A 23676-nucleotide genomic window follows, 5' to 3' on the forward strand; every position below is an offset into this window, starting at 1 on the left:
GCCGCTGTCAACTCTGATCCTATCAGATACGCGTGTCCTTTAGATAAGGGATCATATATTCCTCCATTCTAGATATCGTATAAGACATGATTTCTAAGCATTCTCTCTATACCATTTCTCGACTTCCGATTTATGACGACTGACTAATTGAACAAATCAAATTAGCCCTAGCCCGGCCGAGCATTTACGTTTGTCTTTGCTAAATCATCGAGGGGCCCAAAGATATCGCTTTTATCCTTCTTTGGATAAAAGGAACGGATAAACTTTGATTCAATGCTCGCTTGCACTCACTCACCGAATCGCACACAACAATATGTTTTATGACACTATGTTACTGGTGCGTTTACATATTATCAAAGTGCAACCGATTTGCAAGATACAACTCACACGTCTCGGTTTCAAGAATATAAGATGTTATTGTCTCACCAATCACTCGTGATATAATTCATGGAGTGGTCCAAGTGAGCGTAGGTTTAATCCAATGTCAAATCACATTCATAAGCACTCATGAACGTTGCAGCAAACATTTGCTTATGTCTAATGCTCTTTAGACAATCCACACACAAATTCACGACAGTCTTTATTAATACCTACTTCCAACATATAAACGACTGTGGCCCGTTCAAATAATTTGACTGTTCTAAACCAATTATAGTATTCAGGAAGTCAAAACATGTAAAGTGAAACACAAGGATAATAATAATCCTATATGGCCTCAAACCTTTGAGTATAAATAAAACACCTTTTATTTATCACCATATCGATTACTCATTATTTGTTGTTTCGGGTAATCAACTTTTTACTTGAATTATTACAACACTTGTCCGATGCTCTTATCATGCACATAATGTTTACCTATGGTTCTTACTTTGTGAAATAGATCAAATGAACACATTTCCAATCATACTCATTTCACAACTCCAAATCCTTTTTCATAAGTGAAAGAATATCAAATTCTTGCCACTTATAGAATATGTTAGTTTCTAACATTTTATCCAATGATCCTTTTCGTAATGTCATGGCACAAAAAGTCACAAAGACTATTGCCAACGATATTACAAAGTCCTCTATCGGAGATTGTTATAATACAATTCCTTAGATATGATGTCTCTCACTCAAAGTACATTCCTTTGAACATCCTTTTGCATAAATTTTCAATATTCAATTCCCAATATGGACACATTTCCATATTTTCCATAGGACAACTCATTCTTAATAGAATCTTATCTATTCATAATAATGTCGATATGGTCCATTCAATACTATACTTCCAACTACTCACAAGTGACCAATCCTCGGCGAACTTTAGATTGTCCTTTGATAGTTGTTTAATTATCTTAGTCAAAACCGATTCTTGTCCTTTTCCCTCTAAATGCACTAGACATTTTGAAAATTTTAGAATGGTGAAATATTATAGCATTTGCAATCGATCCTATACCCGAAGCGTATGGGAGATGATGCATAACGTCTTACATAAAAATTTGATACTTTATCAATCTTCTGCCATAATATTTTATGTGCTACGTTCTCAAAATTTGAACTATGAAGAGGAATGCCGTAATCATAATCGAAATTTGTGAACACACTATGTTTCCTTGACTAAATTATTAACATTCCACAACCTAAGCCTTTAGATTTGAAATGAAGCATAATATTCTCTCCCTTAATTGTAGCAAAACAACTTTTCAACTATTGCGACTCTGCAAAGTATAACTCTTGTTTTCTATAATTAATATTGATAACTTGCAAAACTTCCATAATAATCATACAATCATAACATTTATACTCCCACTATCATGATGATTATTATAAATATAACACTTATGCTCCCACTAGCTTTGACATGTATTCAGAAACCAACTTAACTTCCAGAAAAACAATACTTGTTGAATTCCTTAAGTTCATGTTTCTAATACCTAATGCTTTGATAATCCTTTATCTAATCTTATACACTTTTCCTTTAGATAGCTCATATGTGTGTCTAAACAATTCAGACTAATTGCCAAATCTCACAATTCGAATCATGGAAAGGGATACCATAACCGTAATCGAATTCGAGAATTCAATTTCACAATCACTATCTTCTTAAAATCTTTCTTAGTGAAAGCATTTCCTCACATTCACTTTCATGAAGGAGGGAATCTTATGACACTTAGATTTTAATGGTTTATGTGTTCCTATCCATGTGAATTTGTCAAAACCAAAGTTTGCGACAAATTCAAACTCATATAGACTAAACTTTCTTAATCTTGATTTCTTGCCTTATGGTAGCACAGCTGCCCACCATGTCTTCCAAGTAGTTAAGCAGCTCACCGTTTCCTATCAATGTACTTTTCATTGATCAAGGTCCTTGCCTTTTATGCATTCAAATGAGAACTCATAGGGCTCACATGCATAATTAACTCAAGTGGAACGGCATAGAAACAATATAGTGTCAACACGATAGGTTGTAAACCTCAACTCGTATGCTAGTGATGATCAATAAGGTCTATTTTGATTTGTTCTTGAAAGCTTTCAAGACCATTAAGACTCCCTCTGACTCCTCGACATATAAGATTCTCTTGTCAATAAACATTTCTTGACAAACAAATATTCAAGAGTTAGTGCAGTTTTTTATCAAAACACTTCATAAACAGGTCCTAGTTGGTCTTTGTCTTATCCAAGACATCACAACATTCCTCATTTGATGAATGTTATAAACCTTCTTAATACTTATCACTCAATGTCACAATCTTAACTCTAAGACTTGTTTTGGAACGAAGTATGATTGACTTCTTGATTTAACCATTTCTTCAATTCTTGATTCCTCTTCTTATACATACAATTGTACTAAGACTCACTTAGAGGATCAATTGAGATATGGTTCTTAATCATTAAGACCTATCATAAAGCGTAAAAGGTACTCTCCCTTTTTCTTAGAATGGAGAAACTTTTATCTTTCTGCCTACTTGATTCTTCTTATTTGTTCTGCTATTGATTTAAACATTTTCAATCAATTCAGAATTACACTTAATCTTATAAGTATAATCATATTTACTAAACCTTTAGTAAATCATGATGAATATCATGGTTACTCTTATGGTGGACTTGATCAATACACAACTTTGTGTACTTGATCTCCTAGTCCATCACTTGACACTTTGTCAATGAATTAGTCTAATTTACAAATATGAAATTTCTCATTCATCGTGCAACCAAGTTGCATGATTCCAAGTTTCTGTCCAATTGAAACTTGGGCGATGAGAAACTCTCCTTATTTGGTAAATTTTCGACATTTCCATAATTAAGAATCAAATCCATTATTGCTAATAATAGAAACATTCAAACATCAATTTTTCATACACGCCATTGCAAGGATAAATAAATAATATAAAGTCAAAATTTATTTTATTGCGGACAAAATATTGTCCTTACAATGCAATTCATTGAAAAACTATGCTAATACATATTTCTTAGCAATCTAATTCTAACTCTAAGTAGTAGCTCAAGAATCTAATCTTCAAGTAATGCGATTGAAATCCATTTCTTCACGGTTATATTCTGCTTACTTCTTCCCTTAAGCTTCCTCTCTTTTCTTCGATCCTACAAAACATCAATTATAATCTTATCACATTATGTATTAAGAATCTAGAATAGAAGCTTAAAAGAGTTAGTCAATGGATTTTACCTAAAGCAGAGCCATACGTTTTGACTATCCCATCTCTTAGATCTCTTAGGTAAATAGGGCAGCTTCGTCTCCAACGCCCCTTCTCTTGGCAATAAAAGCAAATTAACTCTTTTGGAACAGGACATGGAACTACTTCAGACATTTCCTTTCTCTTATGATTAAACTTTTCGATCATAGCATGTCTTTCGTTGCCATTGTCTATATCCATAGAGGTCTTGAAGGCAGATTCAGCAATCAACTTTGCTTTTTCTATTACGCCAAACCATTGCTGATTCAGCAGCAATAAGCATATAGGTGAGATTTATAAGGGTCACGTCGTAGTTCATCATATAGTACTCTCTTACGAACTCACTATACGAGTTAGGAAGTGACTGAAGAACCCAATCAACAGCCACCTCCTCACAGACAACGGATCCCAACATTCTTAACCTATCAATGTGTGACTTCATCCCTAGGACGTGTGCACACACCGACTTTCCCTCTTCATGTTTACTTGCCAAAAAGGCTTGAGTGAGCTTGAACTTTTCAAGCCTTCGAACTTGTGGGTTAGGGAGAATAATTGGAGGAGGTGGAGGAAGTGAAGCATGATTTCTTCTTCCTCGATTGAATCATGGAATATCATCTTCATGTGGAAAGCTTGTTCCACGAGATTTGGGAAGACCATAGTTGTCGTACTTTGACATCTACAAAATGGGAGAAAACAAATTCAAGTTAGTTGATTGATTGATTCCTTAGTAAATCACCCAAATGAGATACTAAGGCTAGGACCTAACACAATACGCTACAACCTAGAAAAGGGATGCCGTAATCTAGTTGCATAATATTTGAAGTTAAGTGAATGACGATTCACTAATTTCCACCACAAAAAATGAAAAAAAAATTTAAGTTTTAAATTTATGAAAACTCCTAGATCCTTTGAGATTCATTGAACATTTCAATGGCATGTTTAAATCTTGATATGCCCCTCTTGTTTGTGACTGGGATGCCGAGGATCACAAAGCGGGTGTGAATAACCATGCAAACTTACATGGTGCCCTCACATGTTACAGTCACCTATTCGATGTGCCGGTAAACCACACACGCTCCACCGAACTATGACAAACATTGAGTCACCCTTTGCTACCTTTGTTTAGAACCATTTAGTGTGCCAGTAAACCACACACGCTCCACTAACGTCTTCGCAAGGGCACAAAGTGTAATTTCATGGAATTGCATCAATTCACTTTTGCATAAGTAACTAAGATTGGGAATTTGTAAAACATTTAGTTACTTTTGTACTTCAATATACTTATAATGGAAGGTTTTGTCCTATCCTACCCGTTTGGCAAACGACCCTCCACTAGTCAAGAGTGTGGTGGGTAAGAGTGGATACCCATTCAATTGCCATTTTATAGGCAATTTCCTTAAACACCCCTTATAGACCAGCTTCGTGAATGAGGCCTACTAACGGTAAGACTGACTTTTACTCATACATATATATAATGTTAGACTTTTAATGTTATATATAGTATAGGGTGTATTTCACACTTTTAAAATACTAGGTTGTCAAATTTAACAATTATACTTTTCATTCAATTAAATTGTAAACCAAAACTTTTATGGATTTATTAAACCTCTTTTAATTATACACCTTAATTAATTAATAAAACCATAAGGGTGTGATTTGAACTTTTCAAAACAATACTAGGGTTTTAGAATTTAACATTCCTAGATTAAACTTTTAATCAACTTTTAAATTCCAAAACTTGAGGGCAAGTTTTGAAACATTTCAGAACATTTAGGTTTAGAATTTAAATATATATTAAACTTTTAATCAAAGTTTAAATTCCAAAACTCGAGGGCAAGTTTTGAAACAATAAAATTCGTATTTTATCTTGTGTTTTGGCAAGGATATTCTTTAAGAAACAATAAAATTCGTATTTTATAGGTTTAAAACGAATATGGTAATTATCCTTAAGCAAAACAGCAACAAAATCTGGAATTTCCTCTGTCTGACGCTCCGACTCGCCGAGTCACACTCTGGAACTCGTCGAGCAGGGCTAACTCGCCGAGTCCAAGTAGTGACTCGCTGAGTCAGGTCGAACAGTAAGCCAGATTTCAATTTTCAGCTACATAATGCATCAATACAATAGAAACCAATCTAGGCTCTGATACCACTAATGGGTTTTAGTCATAAGAACATCCTTTGTGCTCATACAAACCCTAATGCTTGGATCTAGGTTTCTCTATTGTACATGCAATTTATCCAAGACTATAAACCCTAGATCTAGCATATGATAATCAATATAACATATAATTAGGGTTTAGATCATACCTTGATTGTTATGTAGCAATAACAATCTCAAATCCTCCTTGTAATGACTTTAGAAAGCTTAGAGTCACAAATGTCACTCCTCTAATGGTTCACAAACACCAATAGCAAGAGGATGAAGAAGAGAAGAGAAGGAGGCTCTCAAAAAACATGTGGAAACCCTAGATAATTTGTTCACCACGTTTTTGGAGCATAAGGGTTCTATATATAGTGAGGCTATTAGGGTTATCTAACAAGGAAACCCTAATTTGGATGCTTAAACCCTAAGCAACCCATGAACTCCTTTCCTTAAAGGCCTTGGACGATTTCCAATGGGTTTCCCCATAGAATTCGTCCAACCTTATAATATAAGGCAATCCATAGCCCAATTGCAATTATCTTATAATTACAATTCCAGTCCCTTAAGTTTAATTGATCTCTTTTAGTCACAAACTTAATTCTTATTAATTATTGACTAATATTAATTAAACAATATGATTTCTCCTTTAATATATTATTCCCATAATATATTAATAAATCATATTTAATCCTTTCTCTCCATAATTCATCCTATCAAGTTGCTTTGGTGAAGGCAACCCAAAAGGACCATGCACCATTGGGTCAAGTACATACCAAAATAGTTATGGACTTAGACACTAATCCAACAGTTGCTTCTCAAGAGCAGACTTCTTTGTCTTTTTAAGCACTCCCTTTTTTGATTTCTTAGGCATAGTCTACTTAATAACTTCCTCCTCAACTGATTTAGGTTTTACAACTTGCTTCTTCTTTTTATTCCCTTAGATTCTTTAGAAGAACCCACTACACCTTGAAAAGTAACCTTCTTATGAAGAATCCTAGTAGGAGTGGGATCTATTGAAGCTTTATATGTGATCAAAAACTTACTTTTGTGAGACACCAAATCAAGCATTGAATCAGGACTTCGACCAACCACAGGAAAAACAACAGGGTCATCAGTTACAAACTTAGGAATAGTTATTAGAGCAAATATAGAAACTTCTTCATCAGTAGGTTAAGGAATACCTTCCTGAGTATAAACTTCATTCAAAATCAAACTCCAAAATCGAGCACTTGACACTTTTGTAGTCATCTTCGATTGGGAAATCGAATTACCAAACTCAACCCATAGTGATGATGCGTAATCAAGATTTAGATCATAATACAAACCAGCCATAATCAAATAAAAATTGAGTTTCACTTTATCTAACCCAGAACTCTTGCCTGTTAAACATCTTAAAGTACATCAAAAAGGAAAACTCCATATCCCAAAAATTCGTTTTCTTGAAATGACTAATAACCAAAAGAGTTGGTTGATGCCCCATTTCATTAAACATACATATGAATACCCTATTCACTTGTAACTTCATCAAACTCACCTGCAAATGGTAACTTCAAGATTTAGGCAAACTGATTCTTAGTTAATTGCTTGGTCTTGTTCGATGTCAAATGAAACGTAACAACTTCAGTTGTTCAGTTGGAAACTACTTTAGAAACCGTTGGATTAAGTGTCTAAGCCCATAACTATTTTGGTATCTACTTCACCCGATTGTGAGTGTGGTCCTTTTGGGTTGCCTTCATCATAGAAACTGATATGATGAATTAAGGAGAAAAAGGATTAATATGATTTGTTAATATATTATATGAATAGTAAATTAAAAGAGAAATCATATTGTTTAATTAATATTAGTCAAGAATTAATAAGAATTAATTTTGTGCTAAAAGACATTAATTAAATAAAGGGGACTAGAACTGTCAATTGTGTGATAGTTGAATATTGAGCTAATGGACTCCATAGAAGTTGGAGTGGACGAAATCTATGTGGAAACCCATTAGAATTCGTCCAAGGCTTCTAAGGAGGGAGTCTATGGGCTACTTAGGGCCTAAGTAGTCAGATTAGGGTTTCCTAGTTGAAAACTCTAATAGCCTATGTATAAAAGGAACCCTTGGCAAGCCAAAAACGTCCCTAGCCTTGTAAGAGAAACCCCAGGACGTTTTGGGTGCCTCCTCCCTCTCTCCTTGTTCATCTTGTTGCTCCTGGTGTTTGTGACTCCATTAGAGGTGCAACATTTGAGGCATTAAGCTTTCAAAGGTCAATATCAAAAGGAATTAAGGTTGTTATTGCTACATAATAATCAAGGTAAGATCTAAACCTTATTCAAATGTTAATTTGATTATTGTATGCTAGAATTAGGGTTTATGAGCTTTGGATGATTATTTCATGTTCATTAGACAAACTAGATCCAAAGCTTTAGGGTTTGCATGTACACCATATGATTGATGTAGTACTCATAACCCATCAGAAACAACCAATGATAACCACTTCATAGGAATTGCAAACAAAGCACTTAACACATGACTAAAAATGGAATCATTCAATACTTGAACAAGCATCTTCAGTTCATCGGGATAATCCTTGATCATCATATTGAACCAAAGATTATTGTACTCAATCTTCATCAGAAGTTTAGAAATTTCTTCATCGTTGGTGTTGAATTGATCAACTTTAGTGTTTCCAGTGACCATGATGAACAATCAAGAGGGAATTTGAGATTATATTGTTTAATAAAACTTAGGGTTTTTCTGTGAATTCCGAAAATGCAAAAATGGAATTGAATGATCATATCTCATCTATATAACCATCGTCAAATTCAAATTCAAACATTGCTCTAATCAGAGAAAGCCACATGTAATGTGGGGGTTACTTAACTTTCACCACCCTGAACTGCCACATGTAAAAGTGATGATCACTTTTTGTCTTGAGCCATGAAACAATATTGAACCGTCCCATCCAATGAATATTTTGTCTTTCCCAAAAAATTGAACCGTCAGACATTTCGATACGAATAAAATACCATTCGTCGTTATGGGAGATAAGGCTCATTCACTTATAGGAGATGTATGTGAAATCGTTTGCCAGACGTAGAAAAATCTAGGTCAAGATTGGTAATACCCATAACCTCAAGGATCTCATCGCTTACGTGTGCCAAAAAGAATAGATAGAATCAAATTTAAGAAAATTTTGGACATAGTGATATCAAAGATACTTTGATATAAAAGCAGGTTGATCCCGGGCAAAGGTACTCTTCATTCGCCATCAAGAGAGATGTCGAATTACTTGTGTAGTTTCCCGTGAATTACAATCGTATACTAGTTGAGGAGTAACAAAAGACCTCTTTTAACAAGTTTCGTAGGTGGATGCATTTTCCAACATATTCGCGTCTTGACAGAAGTACAAATTGTTATACAAAAATACTTGTGGGACCAATGTAGCCAAGAACATGTATGTTTTTGAAAAACTTCAAGTAACAAAAGAAGTACACAAATGTTCATACATAGATCACATTTCATAATTTTTTTTTGAAAGATGGATCTATTGGGAAGAATTGGGTTGGGATAAGAACATTTCGTCAAGATCAGAAAAAAGAAATGAAAATGAAATTTTGAACATCAAACATAGTACCGTGAAACTTGAGGTTTCGTTAAAAACTTAAACATAAAATGTTCACTATCAATTCATGATGATTTTGTTTGTTAGCTATCAGCCTCATCATGAAAAAAATGATTTAGGATAATAAAAATAGAATGGTGACATACCTACATCCTGATTGTTTCCAACCAAAGATGTCTTGGGTATGCATCTTTTTGTGTGCACATGTAAGAAGTTTTGGGAGAAAAAATTTGGATGCGTAAAATCATTTTACCTCTACGAATAATTGGACCTTGCAGTAATATTTTTACTCAAAATGAGAAGAGAAAGGTAGCTCCTTGGCTATTGTGAATATAGCCTAATTGGGAAGAAACTTTCATAAGAAAATTTTCATTAAGGCTTCATACACAAAGAGTCTATGACACTTGTGGACACATGCTACAACATGCTTCTATGGAATCTTAACTAGTAGAAAAGTTTTGTATCATACTAGTTCCCTGTTGAGTTATGCTTTTGAAATGCAAATGCATGAGAACAACACATTATCGCGATGATCTTTCCCCAATCTTAAAAAAATAAGCAAAATATTTTTGTATTTTTTATTTTTGAAAATAAATTTTAAACAAAATGAAAATATTTTAGGATTTTTTTTATTTTGATAAAGCAAAAACAAAACAAAATCTTTTGGATTTTTTATTTTAATAACGTAAAAAATGAAAAGGATATCACGAGCATTGGTTATTTTTTATTGATTAAAAATATTTCGCATACAAACCAATACTTTCCCAAAAAAATGTGTTTCTCGTTCTTTAGGTGGCAATATGTACTGAACGAATCAAAGACAAAGTCTAATGTGAAGCTAGTCGAACGCTAAACTAGAACAGTAACATTTTTCCTTAGTTTGAGACTGGATTCACACAAGTATTCCTCAATTTCACTCAAACTAAGGCTCTGATACCAACTTGTAGCATCCATAAAATTTCATAAAATTTAAACTTTTCAAATCACCCTTTTTATAAGGAAGTGTTTACAAATCCCCTTGTTTCCAAAATATTATTTAAAATCATAATCGTTCTCAACATAGTTTTCAAAACATTGTCTTTATCAGAGTATCCCAGAAAATCATAAGTCCAAAAATGTGAGGATGTGTACGGTCATGCCTTCACCCTGACAAGATTCGTTGAAGTACCTGAAACCATAAACCAAAACTGTAAGCATGAAGCTTAGTGAGTTCCCCCAAAGTACTAATACCCAAACATATAACATATACAAATAACAACAAGTATTGGGTCCACATCTAAATGACTGGATTACTTCTTGAGCCCATAATATGAGTTTAGCTTGCCTATCAGGCCCACATCTCATATCTGGCTTGATCTCGAGCCCACATCATAATTCTGGCTTGCCCTTGGACCCACAACTTATGTTTGGCTTGCTTCCTTGGTTATTAGACTGGAATATCAATGAGTAGCCCTCAGTATGAGTCTGGCATACCACCCGGTCCTCAGCTCATAACTGGAATGCTACTGAGCTCTCCGTATGAGTCTTGTTTTCCCTACCCAGCCCTCAGTTCATATCTAGAATGCTAATGAGTCCTAAATATGAGTCTGGCATGCCCTCACTGGCCTTCAACTCATATCTGGTATGCTCCAGCGTTTGTTGGCTACAACACAAAGCAATACAACCTCAACCCAACCCACACAATATGTCGATATATAATAGATAATATCATATACAGATAAGCAGACAGTATCACAGGTGGTCCTACAGATCTACCAGACTAACATATCAAGACCAGCAAAACCATACTAGCATGCATATCTATTTCATACTCGGCATATCAACAATATCGGGTTATCAAACCAAAGGGTTGGCCTTGGTGCCTTCGACCTAAAAGTATAGTGACGAAAACTAACCTCGAATGTAGAAGCTCATAGAAAGAAATCCCTAGCTACCGCCCTTTCGGCATCTTGAGCTATCAATACCAACAACACACCCAATTAGCAATTGGGTTTCATGCTATAATCCATAATCCTTAGTTGGGGTAAATGACCATCTTACCCGTGACCCAAAATGAACCAAAACTGAGGCCCAAAACCAAAAGATCCAGAAAGGCCCACTAATGGCCCAATTTTCCAAATTGGGCCCAACCCCATATGGGCCCATAATTTCCTAATTTACAATTCAGATTACCTCAAGTACCCCTTGGGACAAACTTGTTCAAAATCATAAATTGAAAGTCAAAGTGAACGACCTGAGTTAACCCAACTTGCCGAGTTGTCCTTCAACTCGTCGAGTTTCTCCATCAACTGCACATATCGGGAAAAACCAAGTCAACTCACCGAGCTGACCAACAAACTCGCTAAGTTCCTATATCAATCTGAAAATGTCACGGAAAACTGAGCCAACTCGCCGAGTTCGCCAGAAACCCACATCTTAATATATTAAGCACTTAATTCGTAAGAACATGACTCGAAAACATAGATTTGACTTCCTTGAGCTAGAAAACCACGTAAAGTTGCCAACTTTACATTCATGCATGTATAAATTAAGCTCTTAAGCATAGAATGAATTTAATAATTGACTTAATGCATGCAAGACACCAAAATCCTCATGAAGTTTTGCACCTTTAAGCTCAAGGGTACCAAAAACCAACTCAGATATGAAAGAACAACCCCTTAATTGACGTCACTCCATCATTATCCCCTAAAAGAGGCCAAAACACAACAAAAAACAAAATGAGGAGATCTAATCATCTACAATTCAAGGTATGAACTTGATACCTTAAAGTGACTGCAAGAAATGGAGTGATTTTGGATCCAAGACTTCCTTCTCCAAGCTAGAAACTTTAAGATCTTCCAATTCCTTCACAATGCACAAAATGAACGCCAAACGTCCTTCCAAGGCTCAAAAGCTTGACAATGAAGGCTATAATTTCTTTTACGGTTTTGATAACAATGGAGGTTGAGAAGGAGGCTAGAAAAAGGACTTAAGGCCTTTTAATAGGGCGCAAGACCCTAAAAATTAGGGTTTCCTTTCCAGTTGTCAACTCGCCGAGTTGAGGCTCCTCAACTCGTCGAGTTGGTTCATTTAATTCTCGTGGTTCTTCCATCTTGATCACGTCGAGTTGGTCCCTCCAACTCGTCGAGTTCAGTTAGAAATATGGTTATTCTCAGCAATTTCTCTTCAAGATTTTGAATGTTACAACTCTTCCCCACTTAAAATAGATTTTGTATTCGAAATCGTCCTTACTAATACTCATAACAAAACAAACACTTGAGGAACGCACTTGAAGAACTAGTGGTGTTTCAGATGAAGGTTGCCTCCAAATCAAGCTTCATCCTTGATGGTAACTATTGTTTACCCCAGAGAGAGAGAGAGAGAGAGAGAGAGAGAGAGAGAGATGTTTTTTAAATCTTTTGTGGAAAATATAATAAGATTTTGATATGTTAACCATTTAAAATAACCTTGACATAGTTTTACATAAAAATGATGTGGAAATCTTATGTGGCAAAATAATAAGATTTTGATATAATAACCATTTAAATACCCTTGACATATTTTTAAATAAAACTAATATCGTTATAACTAGGGAAGATCCCCGCTTTGCGGGGTTAGACACGCTAAAGACATGAAAAAGATCTCATGTAGTTGCTATATGAAATACATTAATCTAATACATAAATCTAACATAGTTGTTTAAGCTTTAATACATACCTGCTATGATAAATATGTTAATAACCTAAAAGATGGATAAGTGTGAGATAAATTTCATTTTTCATTGTTCTGGCCATTAAGGCAGACTGAGTGAAGCGGTGTCTCCCACAGTTTACCCCCACCAAGAGTTCTCTGAAACATCATTTTGAATAAATTAGTTTAAACATAAAGAAGTCATATAATAGCAGTGTACTTAGGTTTTGAGTTTGTAAGGAACATGGAAAGAACGAAACGATCCATTCAATTCCATCTAGCAATGGAATGAAAAATTCTATCCTTCCTTTATTCCATCATACCAAAAGGCAAGCTGGTATGCACTTAATAACAGGGATGAACTTGAAGCAACTATTGTGAACTACTTTTGAAAAAAAAAATGATATAGCTAAGGACAAAAGAGTTGATATTAGAAACCGAAACAAGCCAATGAAAAAAAATCAAGTTTAGTTCCGGTTCCGGTCCCTGGAGTTCCGGTTCTTGTTCCAATCCATGGAGTTCCAGTTCCGGTTCCTGGTGTCGGGGTTCCAGTTCCGGTTTTGGTTCCGGTTCCGGTTCCGGGTGTTGGGGTTCCGGTTCCTGGGGTTGGGGCTCCACTTCCAGTTGCTGGTGGTGTTGGAGTTGAAGTACTGCAATGTGAAAAACCAAAGGAAAATAGTGAGTAGCTTTCAAGACCATAATCTTTAGTCATTACAGACAAACCATCTTCTTTCAAGAAAAAGAAGAAAACAAATAAGCATGCACTTTGAAAAATTGATCAACTTTGAACAAAATCATATACAATGGTTTAAATTTTAAGAATATATCTTAAGTCTTAACAGAAAGAAGCACTAAAGAATAGCTTATTTCTCACTTAAAATACGTAAAATTATAATCCAATTAAGATGGAAAGATATCATACCTAGGGTTCCCAGAATAACAAAAAGAATCCGCACCAGTAAATCATCAACAAACACAACACAAATGAGAATACATAAATGTTGAGAAAGTAGGATGGTAAGAAAAAGAATACATATCTGTTTTATCCACTCCCTCCATATCATCTCACATTGGGCGTAAGAAAAAGACATTTTTACCCTTGTTACATATACTTATCAATACATTGGTATTATAGAAAATAAATATACGAACCTTCACTGATGTTGTGCAACATTTGCATTATGTCCAACGTACAACCTGATGGAGGTAAAATAGCAAATTATATCAGAAGAAATAAAACTTGCCACCAGAAGATGATATTTTGCACTTATCTCGCAACAAATTTGATTTTTTATTTCACACTTACACAACAGTTGAATACCATTATTCCATTTTCAAAAATTTGTTGTTTATATGGATTTGGTTTTCTGTAAAGCAACTTTTATAATGTACAACACAACAAAAGTTCGAATAATTTACCTTCCAAAGCTTTATACTCATTTTGTAAAATGAGATGAGTTTTTTATAAACCAAAAGAAAAAGCATCATCTCCTAATTATATAAACCAAAGCAAGCATCTCTTTTTAATAGTGAAACTCCATTTTTCATTAAAAATATTAAAAAAAATCAAAAAAATATAATGCCAGAAAAAGCATCAATACAAATAATTTGTCTCCATAAACATAAAAGATTATGTAGTTATTTAAAAATTCATGAAGCCTTTCTTTTAACAAACAAAGTGTTTCGAAGAAGATGATCAACTACTAACCTCTTATGAAGAAGGGAAGTCGTCGGAATCAACAGAAATCGATGGAATCAAAGCAGGGGACGACAAATCGAAGATGTTGGCCGAAATTGAGAGAAACCACCAGAATAAGTTAACAGAAGCAATTTAAAAACTTTAAAATAAACGAAAACAAATTCGAGTGAGAGTGATTATCACCTTATTGTTTAGATTTACTCTGTTCCAATTAAATTTGTAAACCTGCCATTGCAATGATTTTTCGAGCTGCAAATGTGAATCTTGGTTAAAACTTAAGAGATTTTCTGCGTGTCAATGATTTATGAAAAAAGATTACATGCCTTATAAGAAATCTCCCCAAATTTCAATACGCCTTCAAGAAAGATCACAACCTGATGTTAATGAGATGGAAGTTGTGTATTGATAACATGGCAACTGATTATAAGGTTAGAGATGTAAGTGAAGCCCCTTATAAGAAATCTCCCCAAATTTCAGCTAGACGATCACTTTCAAGATTGTAATGATCTTATCTATAGTTCAATTGTCCTAAAAGGCTAAAACAATGTCATAGCATTGAAATCTTTGAAAGTTTCAAGATTTACATGGTTAATGATTAGCCTTACAACGCATTAATGGCAAAACTCCTACAAAAAAAACTTCAAAATCATCATTATATATCTGAAACCACATGTATTCTTAAAGATATAGAAGTCAAAATCATTATTTGAGTTTAAAGTAGCACAAAGGGATGGCTTACATGTATTGACCAATAAACCCTTATTGGCTGGAACTGGAATGGGATTGGCTTCACTCTTCTTCTGTCTTTTTATTCAACAAATAAGCTTCAATGAAACTTGTATCAGAATCCTCTTCCTGTTGAAACTGCGACATGATATAAATTCATTATAATAACCAAAAAACAATAGAATTGAGATAAAGTTGGTTTAGAATAAACACTAAAACCAAAAGATGTTGCAGCAAAGTCGGTGTGATTTACCTACTTGATCTCTCTTCTATGTCGACATATCTGTACAGCAACAACAACGCGGCTAACAAATTTTCCGATTTTTGTGCACAACAGATCACAATTCCACCAATGACGTCCGATTATCCAAGCACTTACACCAACGCTTCCATCATAGGCGTCTCTGGTACAACTGAAGAAGTCTCCGGTGGAACTGAAGTCGTCTCGGGTACGACCGAAGGTGTCGACGTTGCGGAGGGGACCATAAGCCGTAATACAAAAATCAAGAAGAAATTATAACCCTCAATATGGGAAACACAGGGGAATCGGAGAAGGACAAACAGACGACGACGTCGGAGAAGGACAAATAGACGACGACGTTGGCTAAGGGCATGTTAAAAAACCAAATCAGGTGTCCGGTGCACCAACCTCACAGTCGCTGGAAACCCAGATAAACAGAGCAGACGGTGGAGAATGGTGTGTAGAAAGTACCAGAGAGGGCGACGTCGATGCTAGTGGCGGTGGAATTAGTTGAGGGAAATTGATTGAGGGAAAACGGTGGAATACCGATTGGAAAAGAAGATAAGCGGGTGGAGGAAGATGGAACAAACAGGAATGGTTGGTGAGACGGTGGAAGCAATTGTGTAAGCTTTCCATTGGAGAACAAAGGCGGTGCAAGACACGTTGTAAGTGTATCAGAAGCCGATGAAAGCAAGCCAAATAAGAGAACAAAAGAAGAAAACAAAAAAAAAAAAAAAAAAATTACAGCCAATCAGATGCAAGAACTGTTCAACTTGTAGTTTAAAATTAGTATATATATAAATTACAGCCCAATGATCGTATTTGGTCACTAGTTTTGTTTTTTACAGGTTAATTTATATCCTTGTGATTTTAGCTATCAAAAAAGCCAAAGTCCTTCAATGTCGTTTTCAAGTTGCTAACTTTTTTTACATTAATATGTTGTTCTTTTTTCTTCATTCAGGTCCTTAAATGTCATTTTGAAGTTGCTATCTTTTATAACAAGTATACAAGTTTGAGGTGACATTGTTTTTCGGTGCTAATTTTAATGTTGGATCTACGTACAAATTCTATTACATAAAGTATTAGTATTAAGTGACAACTACTCAGAAAACTAAGGCTGAAGTTTTCAATTTCTTTATATCAACCAACTAAATGACAATTTTTTAGCTCTCTACAGTGCTATATAAATGGCTCAATATTCGATCGTCTTCTAATTGTCGTAACTCAAAACGCGTCTCAATGTCTACTTCACCTAATACCACTGTCATCTTATATTTGATATCTCTTATAATACTGAGTTGTACCAAATTTGTCATAGCTACCAACTTCTATAGAGATTTCAACATATGGTGGGGCAATGGCCGTGGAAGCATTCATGATAACGGGAAACTTTTAATGCTGTCTCTTGATGAATATTCTGGCTCTGGGATCCAATCCTACAGGGAATATCTTTTCTCCAAAATCGACATGCAAATCAAACTTATTCAAGGAAACTCTGCGGGAACTGTTACTACGTTCTATGTAGGTTTCTATTTCATTTTCTTTCTTCTTTCCTTTTAAATTGATTATTTATATAAATTGTGTAAAAGATTCATTGATTAATTGATTTGTTTCTATTTAGTTAGCATCAGAAGGTGATAATCGTGATGAGATAGATATCGAGTTTTTGGGAAATCTTTCTGGTAATCCTTACACTCTTCATACAAACATGTATATCAAAGGTAGCGGCTCTAGAGAGCAACAAATTCACCTTTGGTTTGATCCCACCACCAGTTTCCACACTTATACGATTATTTGGAACCCATTTATGATTGTGTAAGTATGTATCTGTATTTGGAAACTTACTTGAAAGAGCTTAAATATTAACATCATTCCTCTAAATTTTGCATTTCGTTGAATAAATTGGTTATTGTTCAGAATTTACGTGGATGGGACGCCTATTAGAGTGTTCAAAAACTGGGAATCGAGGGGAGTTCCATACATGAAGGAGCTTCCTATGAGGATATATGCGAGCCTTTGGAATGCGGATCAATGGGCCACAAGAGGTGGGGCAATAAAAACAAACTGGACAGAAGCTCCATTCAGAACGTGGTTTAGGAATTATAAGGCCAGGGGTTGTCTTTGGAAGAACGAGGAGTCTTGTTCAAAAGCTATCAAACATGATTGGTATAAACAAAAACAACTAGATTTGAGGAACCTTGAGATGCTGAAATGGGTCCAACGTAATTACATGATTTACAATTACTGCAATGACTTTAATCGCTTCCCACATGGCCTTCCACCAGAATGTTCCCTTGATACACCAACTTAAGCACTCAACATCACCAAACTGGATAATATTAATTTTTTTTTTTTTTGCCTTTTTGGTGAATAAAGAGAATAAGATACACCAAAAGTAAGACGATCACTTCCTTACAAGAAAAACGCTAATTTTCCTTGTCTGTCTCTCTCAATGAACCTCCATAACCATTTGGACATAGCCATGGAGAAAAGAGAAATTGCAGATCAGTGTGACATTAGTGAGACAGAAAGATGAGACTGACTTACAATGTGACTTGATGGACCTTTTTGTTTCATCTCCAGAGACAATACCACGACTTGATGTCTTCTTTCACGCGATTTACACTTACTGGTTGTGCATGATTCATAGTCACCAGGGCGACTTGGCCAAGTCGGAATTATATTAGTGGGTTGTACATGTAGTTTTTGTGTCCTAGTTTCTTTTTTTTCCCTTTCCCCCTTAGGCAATTTCTAGGTGATTTTTGTTATTTTGGATCTACTTGTACATTAGTAAGTTTGTTATGGTGGTGCCATTTGTGCAATTTACAAGTAACTGTTATGGTCGTCTATTTGCAAATTTGTTGTGCACACCAAGTGTCAAACGAAATGAAAGAGTTATATATATTGACAGTACTGTACAAACTGGAAAGTGAAATTGAGTTAGTCGTTTCGGTAAATGGCAATAGAAGATAAATGTTGTGTTGATTGCTAGCGGTTCACAACTAGAATATTAGGAAATAGCTAGCGATAGATTTAAAAGGATGATATCCGTCACTTAACATTCATTCGAGGAGTTCTTGAAGGCATGAAGCAGTAGAGATCATTTTTTTTCTCCTCGAAGTAGTTGCGCCCGGGTGCTAAGTTCCTTCACCAAAAAATGCCAAGGAAAAAAATATGTGGAAACATTGTTAGTCTTACAAAATTTTGCCACATAAAAATCTTGTTTAAGGAGGGAGCACAAAGAATATTGTTCACATGAAAAGAATGAGAGGGTTAATTCAAGATTGTATGACCAGTATGCATGATTTTTAAACCTGAACCATCGTCCAAAATAATTTCTTGAGCACTGCTATAATCAGAGAAAGATTGTAGGTGATATGTTTGGCTAGTGACATGGTGAGACGCTCCTGTATCGAATTTCCATGGAGTGGATTTGTTTGAGTTCATGGTAGTGAAGTGCTCATGAGGAGAAATGCTATTGTCTTTGAGTAATCGAGACAAACGACATGTTTTAGTAAAATGCCTGGCACAATCACAAAACTGCAAAATGCTTGAGGATTGCAAGTACCTACCAATGTCTCACTACAAACAAAATTACATTTAGTGACACAAGTTTTTAGTGACATTCGTTTTAGTGCTACAATATTATGTTTTTAGTGGCATATATATTTTTATGCCATTATATCATATCGAAATATTTTAATATTTGTTGCAAGCTGGTTATTTCCTTCTAATTTTCATTAACCTCTCCTTATTGCCTCCAACATTAAAGTGTGTTTCATCCATCCCTTTGCGCTCCTAGGTCAAAACTTGAAACATATTTGAAATTTTCGGATCCACTGAATTCAATATCCCTTCCGATTTCCAAACCCCTTGTTGCTCCTACCAGTCATCTTGTCGATTGCATGTTAAATCTCAGCATCTCACCGGTTGAAGCTTGTTCCAAATTAAATCCATCTTGGTATATCTCTGTCGATTAAAACTCTCCATATCTCATCATCGATTGCATCTTGTTATATGCCCCTTGAATAGGCACGATTCTAGAATCTAATTCACTACTTGTTGTCTTCATTTGATGTTTCTTCTTTTAGTGGGACTCTATTATGTGGATATGTATCGTATATGGATCCGTATTGTATCTCGATTCTAAGATTGAAGGCGGAGAACTAAGAAGAGAGTATATGGGCACGTCAGATGGAATAGAAGATGAAGGGCCATTAGAACACAATCGGTTGCCAATATATTTGCATCGATAATAAAGATTACACCTTCTTCACACCTTAGCCAAATTAACGACTCAACCAATTGAGATTTCATGGAAACTGAATGGTATTTTCAAGTTGCCTAATTTCTGATTCGTCTCCGACTTTAACAATTTCAGTATAAATCAAAATTGACTTCTTTGACATCCTGTATCTTCTAATTCTTTGTAATATGTACTTATGCTCAAGAATTCTATTCTAATGATTTTTTTTCTAAGGGTATGCTATTCGACTTTTTCCTGTCACAAATTTGATTATTTAAGGTAATTTCTAGTTTTTGTAATTTACTACTTTTTATTTCTATAAATTGTACAAGGTATCTGGTTTGGTGTGATTTTTATATACTGTTTTGGTGTGTGTGTGTGTGTGTGTCTATATATATATATATATATATATATATATATATATATATATATATATATATATATATATATATATATATATATATATATATATATATGTGTGTGTGTGTGTGTGTGTGTGATGCAGAGTGATGAAGGATCAAATAGCATAAACCCTGATGCACAATGTGTTGGATTAGATGTCTAAGCACATAACTATTATTGATATGTACTCGACCTGAGAGTAGCATGGTCCATTTGGGTTGCATATCATCAAAACAATTTGTTAGGATGGACTCGTGAGAGAATGGTTATATATGATTTATTAATATATTATAAATTATAATATATTAATATGAAATCATATGTTTTAATTAGTATTGATCAAGAATTAATTTGGAATTAATTAAGTGATCAAAAGACACCAATCAAATTTATGGGGACTAATTATGATAATTAGTTATATTTATATGTATTGGGCTTATGATCCATGTTGGACCAAGTTTATGTATGGATACATAAAGAGTTGGGCCATATGAACCATGGGTCATAAACCCATGGGTATGGATTTGGGTTATACCCATGACCCTTGAAAGACAACATATAAATACATGCTCTTAACCTAAAAAACGCCTACATGCTTGTTCTTGGAGTTCATGGATGTTTTTGGGTACATGTAATTCTCTCCCAAGTTCCACATTTGTCCATGATGTGTTGTGATTTCATTTGAGGTTTTCACACTATTGGGGCTAAGCTTTTAAAGGCCATATTCATCAAGTTCTACAAACTATACAAAGAGGTAAAACTTCTAACTAGTATTTTATGTACGTTATATCATTTGTATGCTAGTTGTAGGCTTAAAGCTTTGGAAACAATATTACATGTATAATTAGAGCAAACATATATCCAAAGCTTTTACGGTTATATGTGCACCATAGGATGTTGTAGTATACAAAACCCAACAAAATGTTACTAATCTAGTAATTACAAGATTGGACAAGTAGTATAAGTAGTGGTGTAAATTATACATGTTATTTTGTTTAGTTTAAGAAAAAACACAATTAGTAGTGGACTAAATGGTTGTTGCCACATTTTTATAAATAGTATTATTAAAAGAGTTGATCTCCTCTATGTAATTTTAGCCAGTTTGCTTTAATTTTTTATTGGATTTTTGGCGTTGTTTGCTTCAGTTTTCACATATTTCATGTACATCATGGGTAGTTTTTGCTTCTTGTCCCTTAGTCGGACATTTTTACCCCTGACGCTGAAATGGAGGTTTTCTTAGCCAAAATTAATTGTTGTTTCAGTTCATTTGAAACTTGGTTGGTGTGCTATATTTCCTCAAAAATTAAATTTTGTTGTATTCTAGCTAGCCTCTCATCTTTGGATGGCTGACTTGACCATTATACCATTGTGTTTGGCTTTGCTCTAATCCTGTTGTATCTTTATTTTTGTAATTTATCCTTTGATGTCGTTTGGTTTTTTTTTAATTTATTTTATTTTTAATCAGGGTATCAATTTGGCCAAGGGAATTGAAAACAAAATACTGACCCAACATATAATTAAGAGATACTTGGCCTTCAAACTTTTTGTGATTTTTTCTTGTTAAAGTTCTTGTTTTTGAAGTTAATTAATATTGGTGCAGGTTATAATCACTTGTGTGGATTTCAATTGATGTATCATGTTTTACTAGGTATGAAGGTCATATCTCTGTGCTTGGCATAATGTTTGAGTTTGAAGGAACGTTAAGGAGTAGTGGCAGACTAAAAGTGGATGGCTTGTTACATATGCTAATAAGGATGGTAATGAAAAGATGATTCAAGACCTCTTGTGGTTAGATAAAGAAGTGGAACAATTATGCGAGTTAAGTTCATATGCAATCTAGTCTTTTTTCTTCTCAAACTAGTATTTAATTTGTTGGTTTTATGTTTTGAGTGTTACTATCACAACATTTAGAGTTATTAAACATAATGACATTTATGTTTCAAATACTAAGAATATTGTTGTAAGCCATGATAGATTTTAATTAAAATAATGATATTGTGTTTTTATTATCTTAATTATCTTTGTTAGACCCATTTGATGATTGGTTTGGTGCGGAATATAAGTAATCAAGAAGATAATCGTGTATTTCAATGATGAACATGAACATGTGAATAAATTGAATTGTATAGATAGAGAGATACAAAATATTACATGAAGAATACTCATGGCTAAGGAGAATACCCCCATCCAACTCTCCCCTCTCTCTCTCTCTCTCTCCCACTCTCTCTCTATAACGGATGTCTACATACTGCACTCTTATTTTAAATGACCTCACACATCCACTTTATATACTAGTGGAGGGAATATGCTTTCATACAAGGGAATATTTTAACATGATAAATCACTCATCATTGTTGGTCAGTTCCTTCTCCAACAATCTCCCCTAACTACATGGAAATGATGAGGGTAATAAGAAGTGATAGAAGGCAAAAAAATCTGACAGGCGGGTCTGGTGCTAAAATATCTCAGAAGAATTGAAGTTATCGTGATCTCGGAATCTGGAAATGGAATCATTAACATCAAATAACATACAGATGAACCAACTCTAAGTAAAAATATGAGATCCCAATCTTCAAATCTGACCAGTCCTCAAACACCCAATCATGTTCACAGTCTCCCCCTCGACTATTGAACCGAAGAGCTCAATATCGGATCATACAAAGGCTTCAATATTCGAAACTCGAATTGTAATGCACCAAATAATTTCTTAAGAGTAACCTGCTGAAAATGTGAAGCATCCTAAAGTTAAGTATGAATAATAAATAATATGAATCCAAAGAAGGATCTAGCAACGCCAAATTTTTTATCAAAATGATAAAAACTCAGTGCCACGTCACATTGCCAAAAGAATCTTCTTCGTCAAAATATTGCAAATCCAAAGTCGAACAATCATAAAATCTTATATGGATGCTAACAAAAATGAGATATACCGAAATATTTTGTCTGGAGACAAACAATCATAATCCTAAGAACATCTAGTAACAACAAAATTTTGATCTATAAAGACGAAAAAGCAGTACCACATCACATTACTAAATAGATCTCCATCTTCAAATTTCTCTAAAATCTAAACAACAATATTAAATACTAATGGATGTTCATGATTCTCCTTCTATTTTTGATAGAAAATGCAATAAAAGATTAAAAAATAACCATGATATCGGGCAAAAGAATATGTCGAATTTGATGGAGCATCGCACATTACCCCTTGATGTGAGCATTTACCTGTAGAAAAAGGATATTATTTTTTAGTCATGTGTAGACCTAGTG

At 34.5% G+C, this 23676-nt stretch overlaps 1 protein-coding gene and 2 long non-coding RNA genes across 5 annotated transcripts; 1 reads left to right on the plus strand and 2 right to left on the minus strand.

Moving 5' to 3' along the window:
* Window positions 1-10365: 10365 nt before the first annotated feature.
* LOC111909619 (xyloglucan endotransglucosylase/hydrolase protein 24) lies at window positions 10366-18543 on the plus strand. Of its 2 annotated transcripts, none has more exons than XM_052766666.1 (4): window positions 10366-11060; window positions 17077-17279; window positions 17380-17573; window positions 17676-18543. In XM_052766666.1, the coding sequence occupies exons 1-4, from the start codon at window positions 10985-10987 to the stop codon at window positions 18067-18069; spliced, it is 867 nt and encodes a 288-aa protein (XP_052622626.1). In that variant the 5' UTR covers window positions 10366-10984; the 3' UTR covers window positions 18070-18543. The 2 variants fall into 2 exon arrangements, with proteins under 2 accessions (XP_052622626.1, XP_023761176.2); XM_023905408.3 differs by lacking the exon at window positions 10366-11060 and adding an exon at window positions 15789-15924.
* On the minus strand, window positions 10940-15039 carry LOC111909620 (uncharacterized). 2 transcript variants are annotated; one of them, XR_002856258.2, is made up of 4 exons: window positions 14801-15039; window positions 14015-14289; window positions 11319-13742; window positions 10940-11065 (listed from the first exon to the last, which is right to left on the minus strand). It is a non-coding gene; the product is annotated as an uncharacterized LOC111909620 (long non-coding RNA). The 2 variants fall into 2 exon arrangements; XR_002856257.2 differs by having other exon boundaries at window positions 11060-12108; window positions 12186-13742.
* Window positions 15121-15911, minus strand: LOC111909621 (uncharacterized). Its single transcript, XR_002856259.3, has 3 exons — window positions 15771-15911; window positions 15531-15655; window positions 15121-15417 (listed from the first exon to the last, which is right to left on the minus strand). It is a non-coding gene; the product is annotated as an uncharacterized LOC111909621 (long non-coding RNA).
* Window positions 18544-23676: the final 5133 nt, after the last annotated feature.

The sequence above is a fragment of the Lactuca sativa genome, chromosome 8, assembly GCF_002870075.4.
Source record: "Lactuca sativa cultivar Salinas chromosome 8, Lsat_Salinas_v11, whole genome shotgun sequence".
NCBI lineage: Eukaryota > Viridiplantae > Streptophyta > Magnoliopsida > Asterales > Asteraceae > Lactuca > Lactuca sativa.

Coding starts and splice junctions, on each gene's coding strand:
- LOC111909619 (XM_023905408.3), top strand. CDS start 15,789: ATGTCGACATATCTGTACAGCAACAACAACGCGGCTAACAAATTTTCC. Junction 17,280..17,379: donor GAACTGTTACTACGTTCTAT/GTAGGTTTCTAT, acceptor GTTTCTATTTAG/TTAGCATCAGAAGGTGATAA. Junction 17,574..17,675: donor TGGAACCCATTTATGATTGT/GTAAGTATGTAT, acceptor GTTATTGTTCAG/AATTTACGTGGATGGGACGC.